Genomic DNA, 20,503 nt, shown 5'->3' with positions numbered 1-20,503 from the left:
CAGTTGTCGCAACTTTATCTATACACGGCGTTGCGTCGACCAACCATGCAATGTGAAGTAGATGTCAATATGGTTATGTGCATAGGCGTACGAGCTGGGGGGGGGGGGCTGGGGGCGGCGCCCCCCCCCCCCCCATTTTGGGAACCAAATGCTGGGAAAATTTGGGCACACAATTGTACTTTTTAAAAGTTGTATAAAAAAATATTGTGTTCTTGAATGTGTCCAATTTAACAGCGAATTTATTATTATTATGTAACATACTAAGAACCTAACTACATTTTTGGGGCACCAACCACCACCGCCCCCCAGTCAAAAATTTCCCCGTACGCCTATGGTTATGTGTAAGAATATTCAGTTCAATATATTCACGGTGTATGATTTTATTCATACTTCAATTTTAGTGAGTTACTTCTGCAACGTTTTTAGAAAAAATTGCTATTAATTTGGCCAGTACTGTAATAGCAAGTGTATAAATATTTTCTGTTCAGTCTGTACACAGTAACATATCTGAGAACCATATTATCATTTCTGCCCAAGGCTCCCTGTAATTTATAGTTAGCAGTGATACAAGGCAATTACCAATTTTCCATGCTCTTGGCCTGAAGAAATAAAATAATAAAAGTCAAGTTTTTATTATTATGCAAGTGGAAAAATACAATTCTTCATGGTATGATTTGAATAAATACAACTGATTTGAAGTTGGAATTATTATTTGTCTAAGATGACTGGGCATTTACAAATTGAAATAGCTACTCTTCATCAAGAAAATACATGAATATTTTTCCCAATCCACCTGGATTTTATTGTAGGTCTTTGTACGTGAAATAGCTTTATTTAACGTCCGCTTCCACCGAAGTGATATTGCAGAAAATTAACAAATGCGGATTCCCTTTTAAAGGAATTAGACTACACTATCGCTGGATTGTATTATATTCAAAATGGCGCCCAGAACACAAAACAAACATTGCAATTCAGGGCGGACTGGTGTCGAGGTTGTATCCTAAGAATGATTTTTTGAATATTTAATCAAACAGAACACAATTATGCACATGCAGTTATGATATAATATTAAATTAGCTTACCTCAAATACCTCGAAATATACTGTTTGGTCAGTTTGTCCGCCCGCCATATTTCTATTAGTCACACATCCTTCGGCCAATTAAAATGGACGTATATTTTGTTTTAACCGAAACGAAAAATTTGCGTTATAAATACATTGTATTAAAAAATACCAAAATCACAAACCTGATGTTCTTATTTTCTGAACAAACTTTTTTCACAACAATATCACTTTTTTTCGATACTAATGCTTAATAATACAGTTAACATTTGCTGTACCACAGGGCTTAATACCGCAAAATTACTTCAATAAATATTTCTTTCTTTGTTTTAAGAGTAATTCATTTTAATTGGTCATTTACAGGTAAGAATAAATTTCCAATTTCGATTAATGAACCAATTAAATTAAATAAAAAGATTAACTCGACTATTTCCACGCCCATTCAAACATTTTTTTAAAACGTAGATATAACACAATTGTTATTGTCTTTGATGTGTCAAGTTTATTGGGGCGATATCAATCAGACACTTCCAAATGCAGACATTGTAATAACCTGTCTCTGTATATTGTCTGAGACAAGATGTGAAAATAAACAAAGAGTAGAATCAGAATAATCTTTTATTATATCTAATTAAATAAATAGTTTATATTTAGATAATAATTGACTAAAACTTTGATCTCTTATATCAGTATACTGTTATAAAATACGTTGTTTTAAAAGAGATATTAAATGCATCGCACGATACATACATTGCGATTTCTACTTAATGTTTGTAATAATTAATATAATATCCTTTTAGATAATTAGAAATATTAAAAAATAAATCAAGTGAATTACTCGACATTCAAATTCAGGAAGAGTGGTTTTACATATAGGCTAGGCCAGATCCCTAATCCAGTTCCCCAATCCCATTCAGATTTTCTCAATAAATAAAAAACATAATGTGATAAAGGAAAATAATAAATGTTATCTTTAATGTCGACGTAATTAATTATATGGAAAAAAAAACCACATAAGATTTTATAAATGTACACAAGTTTGTGTTAAGACATTGAAAAGAACACAAACTTGTGTCATTGCAATGCAATACAACACAAACATGTGTTAAATATTTTTAACACAAGTTCTTGTGTTGAGATCCAACACAAGGGTTTTTTCAGTGTATGTTTATTGTTTGCTACAAAATGTAAATTATTTTCTTGCACATTTGTATTTACATACCTTGAAAAAAGAACAAATTTGAAATGGCACTAACGTGTATTAAATGAGGTTGGTGTGTGTGTGTGTGGGGAGGGGGGGGGGGGGTATTTAACGTTAAAATACGGGCCATAACACAAAATCCAAGATATCGGGATGCATACCATTAAAAAGGTCCGAATACATTTTCAAAATTGTAAAATATTTTTTGACATATTGATATTTACGTACTTTGTTAAAGCAGATATAATTTGGATAGTCTGAAATCTATTTAGTGAGGGAAGGTTGTATTTAAAAGTCAAATAATACGTGCTTTAATACGAAATTCCAGTTATCGTATAATGCTTCACCGGAAGGTATTTGTCTATCGCTCTTTGAATATACGAGTATTAGCTATTTTACTGCCACATTCGTGATTACATGGTTTAGAAGAGATAAGGCCCTCTTTCGTTTGTGCAAAGAAATATGTCGCTAACAGACAAAACTTAATTTCTACTAATTTATTTTATTTAATGCTAGGTCAAATTAACCAATATATATATATGAGAGAGAGAGAGAGAGAGAGAGAGAGGGAGAGAGAGAGAGAGAGAGAGAGACATAACACGCACCCGATTTCACTAAATTCGAGGTCATCGAGCTATTTTTCTTATATTGTCTTTTATTGTATACATGTTTGCTCGATTCTCATTTGTTGTATGGTGAGTTATTGTATGCCAGGTTGACTTCCGCTCATGCCGTCATAATGTTCCGGTTCGATGAATTTCGTGAACTGTTTTTTGTAGAAATGTTATTGAAGAAATGTTATTGAAGAAATGTTTTTGGAGAAATGTTTTGCAAGATTTGTATTTGGGGATTTGTATTTAGAAATTTCTTGTTCAAGATTTTTTTTTCGTTGTATGTCAATGATGAAATGTAAATGTAGATTATTTTTTTTTTGATTTACTAAAATTAATTTTATCTTTATATTGAAATAAAATTAAATTAAATAAAAAAACAATTTACAAATGTGATATGGCAAATGTCTGATTTGTAAAACAAGTATTGATTTTAAGATACAAATGTTAATTTTAGTGTACAAATATCGAAATACGACAACAAATGAAGAAATAAGAATTAAGGATTATGAATTAAGAACTAAGAATTAAGAACACTGAATAAAGAGCTGTGTGGTATTCCATATCTGTGACCTGTGTTTTTCCAGTTTAATTACTAAATTTTATTGAAACAATGGTCTTACTAATGGTATTTTGACAACTCTAATGATCAATGTTATATTAAAAATATTGTATTGAGTAGAACATCTGTCACCAGGGTTCTAAGAGAAAATCATATTTTTAAAACGATAAAAACATAATGGTTTCATAAACTGTCGCAATGACAAGAATTCTTTACTTACATCGGACAATTTAATGCAGTAAACTCTCAACATTGACTAATATCCTTTGTTTTTTTTCTCTTTTTAGGGTGAATCCTCAGTGGATATAACGAGTTAATTCTGTGTAATAGACCCTAGGAAGTTTTATCCCAGACCAGTTGTAGATATAGAAGGTAGGATTTCATGCGTCATTGGTATCCCAGCTGACAAGTGCTTTAGTAGTGTCTTGATAACTATATTCATAAGCTAATCGTAGCCTGATAGCGGAGTTTATCAGCCCACTCATTACATATGAGCAATAGACTAAAATTTAAATCAGAATTCATAAGTTATGGTCAATAATAAAATATAACAAAGTCATAAACTATTCTAGGGGCAGTTGTGAGGGTCAGAAAATAACGGATAATTTGTGTTCTTTTATCGTTTTTCTTTAAACTATAACTCATTATTTTTTATTATTTACTATAGCTTGCAAAATCGTCTTAGGATTCATAACAATGTAAGTATACATTTTCAACATATACAACTGGCGGTAGTTTTTCTTTGGTGTCCATAGCAGTTATATCTCATAACAACCTGTCATGACGTCATCATAGGTTGATATTCGGTTCATATCAACAAAGCCATGTATAGGGAAAGTTACGACAACTCATTTACAGGCGTCATTTTGGGTCCCAACTATGACGCAACAAAAACTATGACGTCATGGCGTCATATGGCTTTACTTAAAGATACATTATGGGAGATTTTTATAAGGAGTTAGCCATTCTTGCTATAACAGTTCAAAAATAGATGATGAAAGAAGAATATATTGAAAATTTCAGTCAAATTACTTTATTCTGAACATAGTTATCACCAGTGTAATTTTTGACTAGAAATGGGATTGAATCCCATCTTCACCGATTCTTAGGATGGCCGATCGTTTGATTGACAGGCGTTAACTCCACCTACATAATCTCTGCTGTCCTTTGTCTGCTGTCATCATATCCGAATTTGTGTTTTACCTTTTTGGATTTTTATAACAAATGGACAAAATAAGTGAGAGGGTAAATTTTCATTCTTACTTGTATTTTGGGCATGCATTAAATCAATTGAATATAGGACATAGCATGGACCGTATATAGATGGACAGGCAACGCCCGCGTGGCCTTCAGAATTCTGTGCCGCGGCTAAAAGAAGTCTTGACAATCCTGACTAAAAAAGAATTACTTCCCCTCGTGTTCACCGTAGCAACACGCATGCGCATTACTTTACTTGCGATGCGCGATCATCCACTATCTGTCAACTCGGATAATGGACGACTTGATCGACATTGAATGGGACCACAAGAAGATCGATATACCGGCCGAGTTACAAGGTTTACTGGCAATTTGAAAAAAACAAAAGAATAAATAAAACAAATACATACAGCATTATCGTGAAAACAAACGGGTAGCATTTTATCCAGAAATTCACTGGGCGTGTGCCGCGTGCGCGTTAATTCTGCAAGGATATTCGATTCATTGCCAAAATATATCATTTTATATGTACCGTTTTATTTTTATTAGCCCAACAAATATCTGCAAGGATATTCATTGCCAAAATATATCATTTATATGTACCGTTTTATTAGCCCAACAAACAAAACTTTGTACAGGTACATACATGGCTTTCTTCTGGTAATGAAGTTTGGACAATACAAATAAATTATACAACAAGAATATTTTAAAAAATGCTTATTCCCTAACTGAAAGCTGAATTTGCAATCATCCATAAATTAAAACTCATCATAAAATATTTACATTTGTTGTGTGATTAATTAATAATTTAAATCAGGCCTAAATATATTTACAATAACAATTTTGTAATTAATAAATAATACAGAACCATTTCATTAAAAATATATTTACAATTATGTAATTAATATAGTAGCATTTCATTAAATATATATTTACAATTGTGTAATTAATAAATAATTAAACATACATTATCATTATGCAAGAGCTAAATCTGCCATTATTAATACATTTAACTTATCCAGACCATAATCAACTCTCCATGTCATCGCTAGCCTGCGATATTTACTGGATTATGATCCGACTATGTTTTTTATCGTACCGACTTTAGTAATGATGATCAAGGCTAGACTGACAATTCAATCGCTAAATTTATGGTTCATAGTGGATCAATTTGACTGAAATTTTCAGCAAATTCCCTTTACATTATTTATTTTTTAACTATTATAGAACTGCCAGCTCCTTATCTTATCTCCCATAATGTATCTTTAATATAGTACCGTTTCATTAAAAATATATTTACAATTTGTGTTAATAAATAACTAATATAGTATCATTTTATAAAGAGCCATTTTATTAAATAGCTAAATCGAGGCTTTGTTTATTATCAAAAAAAGTGTTCTGCAAAATACGGTAACTCTGCTCAAAATGAAGTAATTTCATTAAATAGCTAAATCAAGACTTTATTTATTATCGTAACAGTGCTACCAAATACAATCGGGACTACACTGTTATATATAATAAATAAGATACCACCATTAAAATTTATTCACTTCTCTACATCTGTTCAAACTTGAATTCAAAGTTTCAATTGTGCTTATAATTATTAGGGTTTCACACTGCATAGCTTGTTTGAAACACTAGATTGTTTTTGTTCAGATTATTATTCTTATTATTATTTTTCTTTTTCACTTTGATCCATAAAATTCATATCTCAGCAACTATTTATATTTATGAATATTTTTTGATGGTACGAGGAGTAGCGTCACCTGTCCAACCTCGTGGGTTTTCTTCGGGTCCTCCAGCTTCTCCTCCCACAGCTAAAGACCCCTATTGTTACGAAACTGGAATTGTAACCACATTTTCCCCTTGTTTCCGATATGTAATTTAAATAAAGAATCAGGCATCTGAAATTATTAATAACGAAATATATTCGTATTCCCAGCTCGAAGGCCTCTCACGATATAGGTGGGAATTTCCACATTGTTTATGACATTACACATAGTCACACCAAGATATAGCTACCCAAAGAAAGCATTAATTACCACTGGTCCATATGTTATGTAATTAACCCAATACTTAGCTTCGTTTATACACAATAGTACTAATATATTAAATGGGCAGTAGTGGTTTGAAGCCTTATTCATTTATTAATTATTGTATTGCTAATAATTGTTCCTCATTTACGTTGATAGAGGGCTCATTGGCAGTTTTAAGGCTATCCCATATTTTTCGTGAGTTTTAACGACTTGCGATTGCCGATGTTTATATCTAGGCCTAACTATATAAATAGGCCTGAATTTAGCGAGTTTTCCCGTGACCACGCGAATTTAATTGGAAGTGAAAAGCTTCACTGCACCGGAGGTCTCCATAATTTTTATAGAATTACTAGGCCTAATAATAGAGTATTATTATAATAATAATAACTAAGCTTTTCTGACTAAATCATAGATAGCAAGGCTTTAATTACTATTGTTGAATGGGCCTGAAATAAACTAATTAGGATTAGTTTTACCTGATAGAATTTGGACTATTATTTTTATGCCTAGTATTAGTACTAGTATAAATTAGTAAGTCTACAGATTAATTAAATTGATTCAATTTATTGCAAGGCCTTATTTAATGGCTAATAAGCTATTAAGCTATATAGGCTAAACTAATTTTGGAATTAGTTTTTACCCGTGACCCGTGAGAACCATAATTGTTGTCTAAAAGGGTCACACTAGAAACTCGATAAGCTCACCCGTCACCCGAATCTTATTCTTCACCCGAAGATCACCGGTCATCTAAGTCTCACCCAAGACTTATTCTTCACCCGAAGATCACCCATCATCCAAGTCTCACCCAAGACTTATTCTTCACCCGAAGATCACCCGTCACCCAAGTCTCACCCAAGACTTATTCTTCACCCAAAGATCACCTGTCACCCAAGTCTAACCCAAGACTCAACCGTCACCCAATATTCACTCTTCACCCGAAGATCACCCATCACCCGAGGCTCACCCGAAGATTACCAGTCGTCTGAGGTTCACCCTTAGTGACTTGTTGAATGTTATAGAGCCCACTATTAACCCGTGGTTTTACCCATAATATAACCTGCTACACAGGACCAGTGACCATTTTTATAAGTAATATAATAACCATGCAGTGATTACATAACCTTATCCATTGTAAAGAACCATAATAAGTGTTCTTGTATTAATTAGAGACCTTGATTGCTAAAAGGAAGAGTGGAAATCACGCCTTTGTATTACAAGAGTGAAGAGTCTGGAACAAAGGGGAATAAATCCCGCTCGTTACATTTATTTATTAAAGTAAATGACTTTTATTAATTGTATAAATATAAATATGAGCTATAAATGAACATTATTGTAAAGACTATTTAATATATCTATTCATTGTAATTTGTATTATGTAAGTATTAATTATAAATATTTGTTGAATAAAGTTTATGTAATTTATGATTGAATTTGTTATTCTTTTGATTTACGTGCTTAGACTGAGACGAGCCCGAATAGCGTTGAAAAGGGAAACGCAACACTATGCGCATTATTAAAATAAAATTGAACCATGTCTTAGTCTCTCAACTCTATTGCAGATCTTTTGAGGTTAAGCGCACGCATCAATTAATTACTTACAGTGCGTATTTAACTTAAGGCTTTTCATTGTACATCTTCAGTCAGAACAGAACAGAACAGAACTTTATTCACCACTCAGATCAAATACATGACATATGAGTGATAGGTTATTTACATATTTACAAGATGGAGGCTTTTAATTTCTTAGTCAATGGACATAAATTTGTTAAGTATTATCTTTAAAAACATACATAATTTTATAATTATTGATTGTTTGCTTGAATTAAAAAGTTTATGATATTTAAAAGTATTAGGTCTTGTATAATAATATGTGGATATATATTTTTCGCGTTCTTTAATAAAATAAGTACAATTGAATAGGTAGTGATATTCATCGCCGACTGTATTTGCTTCACATAAAGGACAAATTCTTTGTTCAAAATCTACATTCATCCATCTCCCGACCTCAACAGGGAGTCTATGGTTACATGTTCTATATCTTATAAAAGTATATTTATAATTATTCGGCAGTGAGATAAGATACGGTTCTAATTTAAATTCGGTCTTATAAATTCTATAGTTAACAGATTTATTCGATTTCTGGATATTTGACGACCAGGTTTGAATATACTGATCTTTTAGTCGTTGTAACAATTCATATTTCAGTTTAACTGGATTTCGCGCCTGTTGTGAGTTCCATACATAACTATATCCACATTCGTCAAGGGTATGTTTGATAGTCATTAGCCATTTATTAGTATGATTAACATCATTTTTTAATAGAGACTTATATAATAACAAAGAATATTTGCCAGTTTTACCACTTGTCATTTTAATCCAAAAGCTAACCATTCTATGCTTAATATAAATATTTAAAGGGTATCTCCCAGTTTCACCATATAACATATACAGAGGGGTACTTTTTTTACTTTCAATATATTTCTTAAAAACTGGTTATGGATAGTTTCTATGGGGGATAATTCCCCAAATCCCCATATTTCACAACCGTACAGTACAATCAGATTGAGATTATGGATCCTCGAATACAAGAGGTATAGAGCTTTAGAAGCCTGGTTTTTAATTCTTTGTTGCGCTTGCGCGAAGCTACATCCTTTAGAGAATACAACGCCCAGATAATTATATGAATCACATATTTCTAAATCATGATTCAGTAACGAGAAAGTTGCATTAGACTGGCCTCTTGATCCAAAAATCACAACCTTGGTTTTATTTATGTTTACATTTAGTTTCCATATAGAGTACAGTATTCACCAAATATATTTAGCAATTTGTTCATATCATTTACATTGTCAGCAAATAATACAGTATCATCAGCATATAGAAGTACAAATATTTTTAGATAGTTTAAAAGTTCATTTTCATAGTATTCTGTTTGGACGCCTTTACAGTCATGTTTTAGTAAAAATGATTCGAGATCATTTAAATACAGTGCAAATAAAAGTGGGGATAGATTTTCACCCTGTCGAACTCCTGTCTTACAGGGAAAGGCTTCAGATATTTTGTTTTTATATTTCACAGAAGACTTTATGTCTTGATACATGTTGTAAATAACATTAAAACATTTACCAGTAATACCAGAATTCAGAACTTTATGCCAGAGACCTATTCTCCATACCTGATCAAAAGCTTTAATAAAATCTATAAATGTACAAAAAAGTTTCTTTTTCTGAGACCTTAAATAAGATATAATTGCATACAATGCAAATAAGTGATCTGTTACGGAGTAGTCTTTTCTAAACCCAGCCTGTGTTTCGTTAAGTATATTATGTCCGTCTACAAAATTATTTAAATCTATTATTTATATTGGAAGTAAAAAGTTTTCCAAGACAGCTGAGGATCGTTATGGGTCTATAGTTTTCGGGTAAGCCGGGGTCACCTTTCTTTTTATATATAGGCACAATGCTCCTAATAGTCCAAGAAGCTGGTACAAACCCAGAGTTAAAAATATGGTTAAAAAATATGCAATAAATGGGTATAAATATATCAATTGTGGACTTAATATATTCATTTATTACCATATCGGTTCCAGCTGCCTTGTTATTTTTTAAACATTTAACAGAATAGAGTATCTCCTCTCTTGAAATTTCTTTATCTAAGGTAGCATTTTTGCTGTTTATAATATGTTCGTCATCGTTTTCGATGTCAGTGTTATCATTTATATTCTTGAAGTAATCATAAAAAATCTCTATATTGATGTCGGACTTTGTATCGTCATGTTGCTTATTAAGGTTATTTATCATTTTCCAAAAGTCCTTTGGATTTCTACTCTGCATACTTCTCAACTTACACTGAATCTGACGTGCATTTTGTTTCATATATTTATTCATAGTTACTTTGTAAATTTTGCTCGATTCGACCATATATAATTTATTTCTATTATTTCTATGTTGGTGATATTTCTTTCTGGCAACATGGTATTTAGTCCTGGCTATGTTACATTCTTTACCAAGACCAATGCACCCAAAAGACCCCTTAGCAAACACACATTATCTCTAGTGTATGAAGTAGATTTATCAATGACAACAATTAAGTCCCACTTGCCTCTGAGCAAGTTTAAATACCCTTACTCACAACCCCACAAGTTTTATTGTGTTGTTAATACAATTAATATTACTTGCACAAATATATTTCAGCTCATAACAAAAACAAGGCACCATCAACTTCAGCTTGTAAAGATACCAAATCATCAGTTTTAGCTGATTTTATATATTTCAAACTTATATTATCAGAAGCAACAGATTTAACATTGAATCAATTAATAAAGTACAAAAGCTTATCAAAAATACGAGAAGAAATTAAAAGTATTGCAGAGAAAGTAAACTCTAATTTGAATAATAGTAAGGCTGAACTAATCAAGTGTATTGAGAAACCATTACATAACATTATAAATCATTTAGGTTGTGGTTCTTCTTTTTCTGTGGATCGCGAAAAGATGTGGAAACAGTTTCACACTTTATGTTCAGATAATGCCTTTTTAGTAGCAGTATCAATAACAATTCAATGTATAGCACCATCAGATATCATCAGTAATGCTTTTATACAATCTTTTATACATAAACGTTTACCATTTATATTAAATATTACCACCAGTTATATTGAAAAAGAGAATTGCATTACTGAATCTTCAATGTCTTTCAATGATCAAAGTGTTCTTTTTTATATTTCTGGTTTTATTATACATACCCTTTCTATAAAAGGAGATTTATATACTAATATTATAGAAAAATTAATATCAACTGGTCATAAAGAAACTTATCTACAAAAATTTAAATCTTGGAGTGAAAAGATTGACCGGGGGGGGACTTAAGACACCATCAGATGATTTTTATTTACTCATAAGAAATATTGAAACTGGACTTCGAAAACATGTAGACTTAAATAATTTAAATGCCTTTACTCTTTTCTTACCTAATCTTAAAGATTGTATAATTTCAAATTTTATGGTAAAATTTTATTGGGATAAAATTGTTAACACAGATCAGGATTACACATGTTTATTAGATGACATTATAGATATTCTCCTTACTGTTAGAGGAAATGCTGTGTCTTATCTTGTTAAAAAACATTTACAAAAAGAAAGATCAGTAAAACAGACCAGTAATTCATTGAGAAAAAACTTGAGAGTTGATAACTGAGTTAACAATTATGTTACTTGTTATATTACAATTTATCTATCAGATTCTTCAATTTATATTTATTCTACTGTATGTTACAGTATGTATGCTACTTGTTATATTACAATTTATCTATCAGATTCTTCAATTTATATTTATTCTACTCTATGTTGAAAAATACTAGATATAATTGGTCCGATTTTATTTACCCTCTATACGTCACCCTTAGGTGATATTGTAAGAAAATATGGTCTCAGCTTTCATTTGTATGCCGATGATGCTCAATTATATATTTCATTTACACCTAATTGTCCATCTTCTTTCAATTTATCAAAAATGCATTTTGAGAACTGTATTAGTGAAATTAGAAAATGGATGTCAAAGAACTTTCTAAAATTGAATGATGATAAAACCGAATATTTGTTATTAGACTCAAGGCATCAATTAAGTAAATTTGCACATGATAACCCCGCCTGTTGTAATTGGTAATTTTGATATATTTTCATCTTATTTGCTCGTAATATTGGGGCAATCTTTGATAGTTTTATGCTTATGGGAGCTCAAGTAAATAATATTTGTAAATTGTGCTCTTTTAATATCAGAAATATAAGTAAAATACGTAAATTTGTAACTGCAGAGGCCACTAAGGCATTTGTTAATTCTCTGGTCACTTCTCGATTAGATAACTTTAATTCACTTTTAGTTGGTTTACCTTTAAAGCTTAGAATACTGCAGCTAGACTTGTTACTTTTAACTAAGAAATGTGACGACATAACTCCCTGTTTTATATAATTTACACTGGTTACCAGTTAAACATTGAATTGATTTTAAGATTTTATTACTTACTTTTAAATATATACGGTCCATGGACATAGTATACACCAGTGGCGTCGTGCCTATTGGGAAATAAAAACCAGAAGACCTGTCCGTCTGTATTAATCATCAAACGGTCTCCAGGAATTATATAATTTGTCATTATCTGTGTTTAGTTTATTGCACCTTAAATAGTTTAAATGTCATTTGTTAAGGCATCGCTCAATAGCTGCCTCGCTTCGTACACTCTATCATTTAGCCTCGATCCGGGAGTATGACGTCAACATAACGGTTAATCTCCGCTCACGACGCCATTTAAAATTAAATCAGTCAACGAAATCCCGTTTAAATCCAAGCTGAATCCAAGCCATCCGTGGGTCTACAAGGGTTGATATTGTGCTTGTTGTGTAAATAAAGATCTAATTCATAATTTCTATGACATCCGAAGCCTAAATAAAGACTTGCAATAATCAGATTTAGCTCTTGCATAATGTATGTTTAACAAAACGTTTTATTTTTTTCTTGGTATAACGATTTACGGGCTATAATTTATCCTAAAAAAAATTGCAAAAGAAACCAATGCAGTTTGGTTCAATGATAATATGTCAGACAAAATCATACTCAAAATCGGCCATGGCAAAATGACATGATTAACATAATTCAATTTGGCGTTCTTCAGGAATTATCGAGAGCGCTATATCGTAATCAGTGTTTTTCAGTAATGGTAGGATAAATATGCAAGCGAAGTGTGTCGAAAAATCGAATTTGACAAACATCAATTTAAAAATGTATTTTTCATTTGATGGCGGGCATTTCTTTCAAAATGACTGCCAAATTAAAAAAAAAATAAATGAAAAAACCCCATTAATTTGGTAATAAAAAGGCGGAGATAATCTAAAAATTTTAATTTCGAGAATTCTTGATGGTAGAAATTCAAAATGGTGGAATTTTCATTAATCGTCATTTCTTTCTGTTGGGTATGACTTGTAATATGTGCTATATTAATCCCGAAATGACATAGTTGCTCTTAAATGAATATATTGTTAACGCGCTTTAAACATCTAGATGCAATAGACAAGGTGTAGAAAATTCAAGCTACATTGAAATGTTGGCAATAAAGATGTCATATACACTGTTAACTACCCGTAGATGTTATAAATCACATAATTTATTCAGCTCGAGGCAAGATTTAAAATGAATAGATGCGGTTCGTTTAACTTGAATGTAGATATTATATCATGGGAATATCTTATTTGCACAGTTTTTCGTATTTGTCGACATTAATAGTGCAGGGGGACTGCACCACACAAAATTTACACAAAAACAAATACACGGACAGGACATCATACTCCGGAAAACACAAACATGCAGACAATTCAAAAAAGTGAATGGATCCGGGGGCTAGCCGTAAGCGTCCACTGTGCTGTACAGTCCCGGGTATGTAGTGACACAGACTTCACTCAAATTTGAAAACAATTAGGAATACAACCCAAAGAACCCATTGTGTAATGCCAGCATGAGTCATGATCTGCTATATGCTAGGCTACACGAAATACGAATGTAAACATAATATGTAGTAAGTAACTACATCGGTGAAATGTATTAAAAAAAGTAGTCTAAACTCTAAATTCAATCAATAAACGCTTCAGTATTCAATACATATAGGGTACATGTTCCATCGTCACAAAAACAAAAACAAAACTGAATACAAAGAAGCAAATAGGAAATGTAGACTGTCTCGAGGGATAGCCGTCTGCTGACTGAGTTGCGACGTTATTTTGGGAATGACGTCATATCTTAGAAGGTGATAAAAAAAAATCACAATAATAAGGGCGATAATCCGGATAAAATAACGTTAAAAGCTTAAGAGTGTATCCGCGAGAAGACCATGCAAAAATCGCAAAGAGTGCTAAGATGGGGGGTCGGAAGTTTTTGATCAAATTTATGGTATGACACCCCCTAGGGGCAAGAGGTAACATGCTGAAGTGGTTACATAATTATTCATTTTATGGGTAAAATTGTGGTTTTCACATGTGTATTTATCACCTTTTTTAAGCACAGACTGCATTCTATGGTGGAATAGCAACCTTCAGTACATACTAATTTTGTGTGGACTTGTTTTAGGGTACCATATTCACACTGTCCTTATAGTGCAGAAAAAGATACACTGTAACTTTTTCTTTCATGGTCGCAAGTAGAATTTCTTTGGATGGTTTTGAACTGCTAAGCACATAGTATCCATAGGTGTAAAAAAAAATGACCGGAATGCAACATACTTAAAATATACAACTTATTGAAAAGTGCTAAAAATAAGCTTTTGTGATACATTTTTTTGCAAATTTAATTAGAGAAATAAAATTTTTGACTTTTATACGTTTTCATCATATCCATAGCCATTATTTGTACCATGTTGTACTCTATATAAGTGTGTATTTGTATTTATTGTATATTTGTTGTATTGTCTCTTTAAGATTTCATTTTCAAACAAGTTACGGAAAATGGCTACAAAATGTTTAATTTCAGAGCATGTTTCCACTATTCATTTTGGGACACATCCACTGATTTCTACAATACAGAAATGTGGAAGCTTAAATATTAACGGCAACGAAGCCTAATTGCGTCGAAGTGGGTGACATTGAACAGTGTAGTATGGTAGCTACAGCTCTCGGGCACCGTCAGCTGCACCTTCAGGGCCGGATTTAGAATAAGAGAGGCCCTAGGCAAACCCCCTGAACAGGGCCCACGACATGGACCTTGGGGCCCTGGGACAAGCAACTCGGTGACAGGGTGGGTCGGGGGAAGTCATGCGGTTGGTGGTTCGAATCTCACTTTTAGGTGAATTTTTCATTTTCGTTGGATTATTTTATTTAAAATAATGTCTATTTGAGAGTAATGGATATGTTTGTTAAGATTGAGCACGTCGAAACTCCAATGGAAGGTCGTGGACAACTGCAGAAGTCAATTCCCGTTGACGCCAGATGAGCCATGAACGATTACAGGCCTTTGAAAGTATTTTTTTTCAAGATATTTTTATAAAACAGATACTAATGTATTTTAGGGCTGGTATTAACACCATATGAATGAAAAGGAAAATAAATTGTTAGGTTTTTTTTATCTACTACGGTTAATTATCTCCAAAATAGGGAAATTACAGGTTAATGTCATGGGTTATTGTTTCCTTTACCTAGTTTTTGTCAAGTCGATTCCGGTCACTTTTATTTTTTGTATCAAATGTTGGGAGGTTGCTTGTTCACGTGAGCATAAATGTTTTAAACCCACCCCATGAAAGAAGTAGCTATAGGGCGTCAAACTTTGGATGACGAAAAATGGGGAATTTAGACAGGCTTTGATATCCAGTCCGTATACAGATCTCGTTCGCCAGAATCGTCTGTAGTTAATATTGTGGTAACAGCACTGAGTCATCGATAAACTGTGTGAGTTTGGTCTTTCTGCTACGTATAGTAAAGGTGTAAGGACTTGCCAAATTGACACAAATGGGTCGCAACGCATATAATAATGTAATATGAATGTATATAAATTGATTTACGTTCAATCGTTTCCGTTTTACTCTAATTTCAAGTCAGTTATGTTCGGCGAAAAAACCCAGAGGTTTCATTCGAATGGCAGTCACTAGGTTAATATCCTATACATAAATACATGTTTATGAGCTTAAATTTTACAAAATGTTGGAAATAAATATAAATGAATTTGCAAGGAAAGGTGACATCGTGGGGTTTTTTTTGTCATTTTTGAATATGAATTTTCATTTCGTTTTTCTACTGTAGGATAAGACGTCCGTCCAAATTGATGCGTTTTGTAATAGTAACCGCAGTGGTAGCTGTATGGATTATCTGTATTTTTAAGAAGGGTAAGAAATGTAAATGGCATTATTTAAATTCAATTAACTTGTTTCATATATAGTCATGATTTTCAGTCGATTTTTATTTGTCGAAACTATCCTGTTCGATGACTCGTAATCTCCACTACAAAAATCTATTTGAATAACTAAATGAAAATATATCGAACTAAATGATACTTGAAACGTCGAGTAAAAAGAATAAAAACCCATACACAGCTTGGAATTTGCAAACACCGATCAAGTCTTTCTGACACAGCACGATAGTGTCACAAGGCCTCCAAAAGACTATCTCGAATTTCACGTTATTGTTATCAATATGATTTTATATACCAGTAACACAGCAAACCACATACATGGTTTAAAAACAGACTGATGTAGTTCTGCGGACGCTCAACTATGTCTGCTGGTTTGTGGTTTGGGCAGATGTTTAAAAAGCTATCTCTACCCAAATATTGATTCTGGTGGAAAGGGACGAATGATGGGTGCGATATTTGTATTACAATATATTCGGACGTTTATTTCTAAGATACCTAGCTAATTAACCCAAATCTAGCTGTACAAATTTACCGCAACTCATGTCCAATTCACTCCTTCCAGTCAAGTTAGTTTCGACAAATAAGTCAACGTGTTTGTGCTCTATTGCTGTTGGGGTGGTAGAGGCATGCCTCGGACAAATTTTAGTATTTTAGCAATGTGTGTGTGTGTGTTTGTGGGGGGGGGGGGCAGCTACCTCCGATAGTATCGTTGCAAGATAATGGTTTGCGTTTGGTATTTATGTACAGACAGGCCCTAAAACACTAAATTTAGCCGCTGTTATAGGAGTTCAAAATGCTTTACCAGGTATATGACCAAGCAAGATGAAGACTACACATCCTCCCCAATCCCATATTCAAATTTTACGAGCTTTTTAATCATGCCAAAAATAAATATTCAAGTTTATATTTAATAAATTATTTTGAACCATTTTACTCAAATTTTACAGATGTTTTCAGCAAGGTACGCAAGAATTTTCAAGAATCTGCTGATCAGACAGAATCCATTTACAGAGATAGACTGATACTGGTGAACAGAACATGTCGTAACAGCGCGAAAGTCTCAACCCATTATAACTTTTTTAGTTCAAGTAAGCACGGTCTCTCGTATTGCCAAAGCCCAAAGGTAGGCTGTACTCACTGGATTAACATTTTTCGCTTTCTCGCAAACGCAACTGGGGATGTGTTGTATAAGAGCCCATTTGACATTCCTAGATTGGTAACGCATGAAGGTAGTAAAAGAAGAATGGAATACACTACAAAATTGGACAAAACAATTAATAGAAATTTTAAATTTATGTTCGTCAGAAACCCCTACGCGCGCTTGTGGTCAGCCTTTCTGGATAAATTTTTTTTGCCAGATTTTTGGAGAAGCGAAGGTGTTATCATTCAAACATATTTGAAAAAGCGTAGGGTCAGTTGTGCTAAGGGTATAAGCTTTGGAGAATTCTTAGAATATATCGTGTCCAAACCCCCATCCAAACTAAATGAGCACTGGGCTCCTTTTAGATACATCTGTGATCCCTGTGACTTCCATCCAGATTTTATTGGAAATATGGAAACCTTTAAACAGGATAATAAGTATATTCTGGAAAAGTTTGGACTTGCTTGGATAGCAGATGATATTGTTTCACGCGATCATGCCATGCAGGAAATAAGGATGTTGAGTGAATACAATTTCGATTTACTGAAAGTCTATAAAACAGAATGTTTAAACGCCACCTCATTGTCAAAACTTCTATGGAAAACATTCCAAATAAATGGTTACATTCGTATTAATTCTATATTAGAGGAAAGTAAAAACTCAAACTGGAACTGTGAGACATTCACCAACAAAGTCCTTCAACAACACAAAGCGGATAAATTAAGTTCCGAAAAGGCTAAAGATCAAAAACTCGTTTATATGACAGCCGCTTACAGCCGTGTTCCTAATTCTGTTTTGATCAAGTTACGAAAACTATATAAAGACGATTTTGAAATGTTTGGCTACGACCCCGAGTTTATCCCGTTGAACAGTCCATCTCTATTATAGACTATTCCTGAATTAAGAATAAATTGCATAACTATTATTATGTATATAAAAAGAGAAAAGTTTGTTTGTTTGTGGGATGGCTAGGAAACCAAACGGTTGACGTTATAAATTTTAAAATAAGACATAACAATGGAAAATTTCAGGTTGAGGTAAGCCATCTTTTTGCATCTTTTGTTTTAGGGTAAAGCTTAGGGTATATTGTAGTAGACGCAGTTCATATAATTTTTTACAGGCTTACCTGATCAGACATTTTGCAATCTTCAATAATTTGGTATAGAGCAATCGGTGAAGCGTGTGTAGAGAATAAAACCGGATGTGTAAAGCTGGCTGACAAGAAACAAACTGGAAGTGAGATCGGCTAATCTTTCCAGGTCATAAGCCTCCATGTCCGCCATATTTATTTCATAAATTGGAAACAAGTATGGCGGCTTGGGGGCGTTAACTTTTTTTTATTTAATTATTTCGGTATTTTTGTAACCGGAGTTCAGCTTTAAGGATGAAACTGACAATTAATGTTATGGGGATTAATAATAACATATCACACCTTTCTGCAACCGCGGTGTAAAAGAACCATTGTCTGTATGGTCATGTTCAGTATCCCGGTTGGTGCAGAAAAGTGTGACGTTAAAACCCATTTCATCTATTTCCATAACTTTCTAGACTGGCTCATTACCTTAACCGAAAACTCTTTATTTTTCTGACAAAATCTTTACTCAAAGTTAAAGTTAGTAAATATAGTGAGATGAAATGTAAATGTACTATTTCTTCAAATAGATTATTGTAAATCTCGTTTAGATACAATCTATATTCTGAATGATGTGACGATATCCCGTGAAAAGGATGTGTTCAGTATCGCGTACCACCGATCTATTTTCTTATACATCAACAATTGAAATCGACATGTTCGATGCACACTTGAAATAAGCCTTTGCAGTTGGAATTCAAAGAAGTGTGTGCGAGGAAATACCTCTTTCCGTGGTAGCGGGAATGTATACGTGACCTTTGGATATGTAGAATATAACTTTTATATGTAGAAAATAGTCGAGTATACGTAAATCTTAAATCTATATTTCCATATGTATATCGACATCATTTCCGGGCTGAAGAAATGTATAAGTCAGTAGATATAGCTGTGACCAATAATGCATATCATTTTTAGGTCGATATCTAATAAATACTAAACAATCTTTTATCGAACTAGCCCCCTTTCCTCGTAGTATGTTTAGTGATTTGCCCCGGGTTGGCCTTATTTTAGAGATCTAAAAAAAACCTACATGGTTAATCTTGCATGACGCGACCACGAAATGCACATAACTTTCGTTTTCCCCCAACTGGCGGAATTATCTCACACCGGCTCCAGTAGTGGAGGTGCTCGATCGTAGCTTCTGGTTTGTCTAACAGTAAGTGGTTGGGCGGTCCAAACCATATTTTCGAAGCGTCAACTTCATTTCGGCCAAGCGTATGAGAAAACACTATTATCCACGCAAAATCACCCCCTGGACAGTATATTAACTAGAGAAAATTAAAAATCCTCCGAACAACACATACAACATCATTCTCGTTTTTATACATGACCCCTATACGCTTCCGTAGTGAAGCAACCATTGGCCCAATACTTCGCACCAAATCTGATAAAAAAAAAATACTCTAACATTTATTACAAAGGAAAACTGCTAACTAACGAAATAATAAACGGGCAATCGATAGGGTACCCATGATTTACACTAAATTTGAAATATGATTAAAATCGATAGGGTTCATCGTCTTATGGCCCAAATACTTCACATCAAACATGAAATTCAAAACCCTACCACGTTAGCTTTAATGCGCGAAGCTTTGAATTACAGACATCGACGTTGAAAATGTCATTTTTTGCATGTTTTTCAGTTTATTGTCTTGTGGCACAAATGCTTCTGAGCAGTTTT

The 20,503-nt window shown here is 33.0% G+C and overlaps 1 protein-coding gene across 1 annotated transcript; it reads left to right on the top strand.

Annotated features, from left to right (window-relative positions):
• The first annotated feature begins 3,721 nt into the window (after nt 1-3,721).
• LOC130010458 (carbohydrate sulfotransferase 11-like) lies at nt 3,722-18,705 on the top strand. The gene is made up of 4 exons (XM_056103350.1): nt 3,722-3,807; nt 4,103-4,133; nt 16,441-16,523; nt 17,497-18,705. Coding segments are annotated over exons 2-4 (1,167 nt in total). The 5' UTR covers nt 3,722-3,807; nt 4,103-4,131; the 3' UTR covers nt 18,579-18,705.
• The last annotated feature ends 1,798 nt before the right edge of the window (nt 18,706-20,503 follow it).

The sequence above is a fragment of the Patella vulgata genome, chromosome 9, assembly GCF_932274485.2.
Source record: "Patella vulgata chromosome 9, xgPatVulg1.2, whole genome shotgun sequence".
NCBI classification, from domain to species: domain Eukaryota; kingdom Metazoa; phylum Mollusca; class Gastropoda; family Patellidae; genus Patella; species Patella vulgata.
The sequence above is the reverse complement of the archived record's forward strand: the minus strand, read 5'-3'. Positions and strand labels throughout refer to the sequence as shown.

Coding starts and splice junctions, on each gene's coding strand:
- LOC130010458 (XM_056103350.1), top strand. Junction 16,524..17,496: donor TATCTGTATTTTTAAGAAGG/GTAAGAAATGTA, acceptor CAAATTTTACAG/ATGTTTTCAGCAAGGTACGC.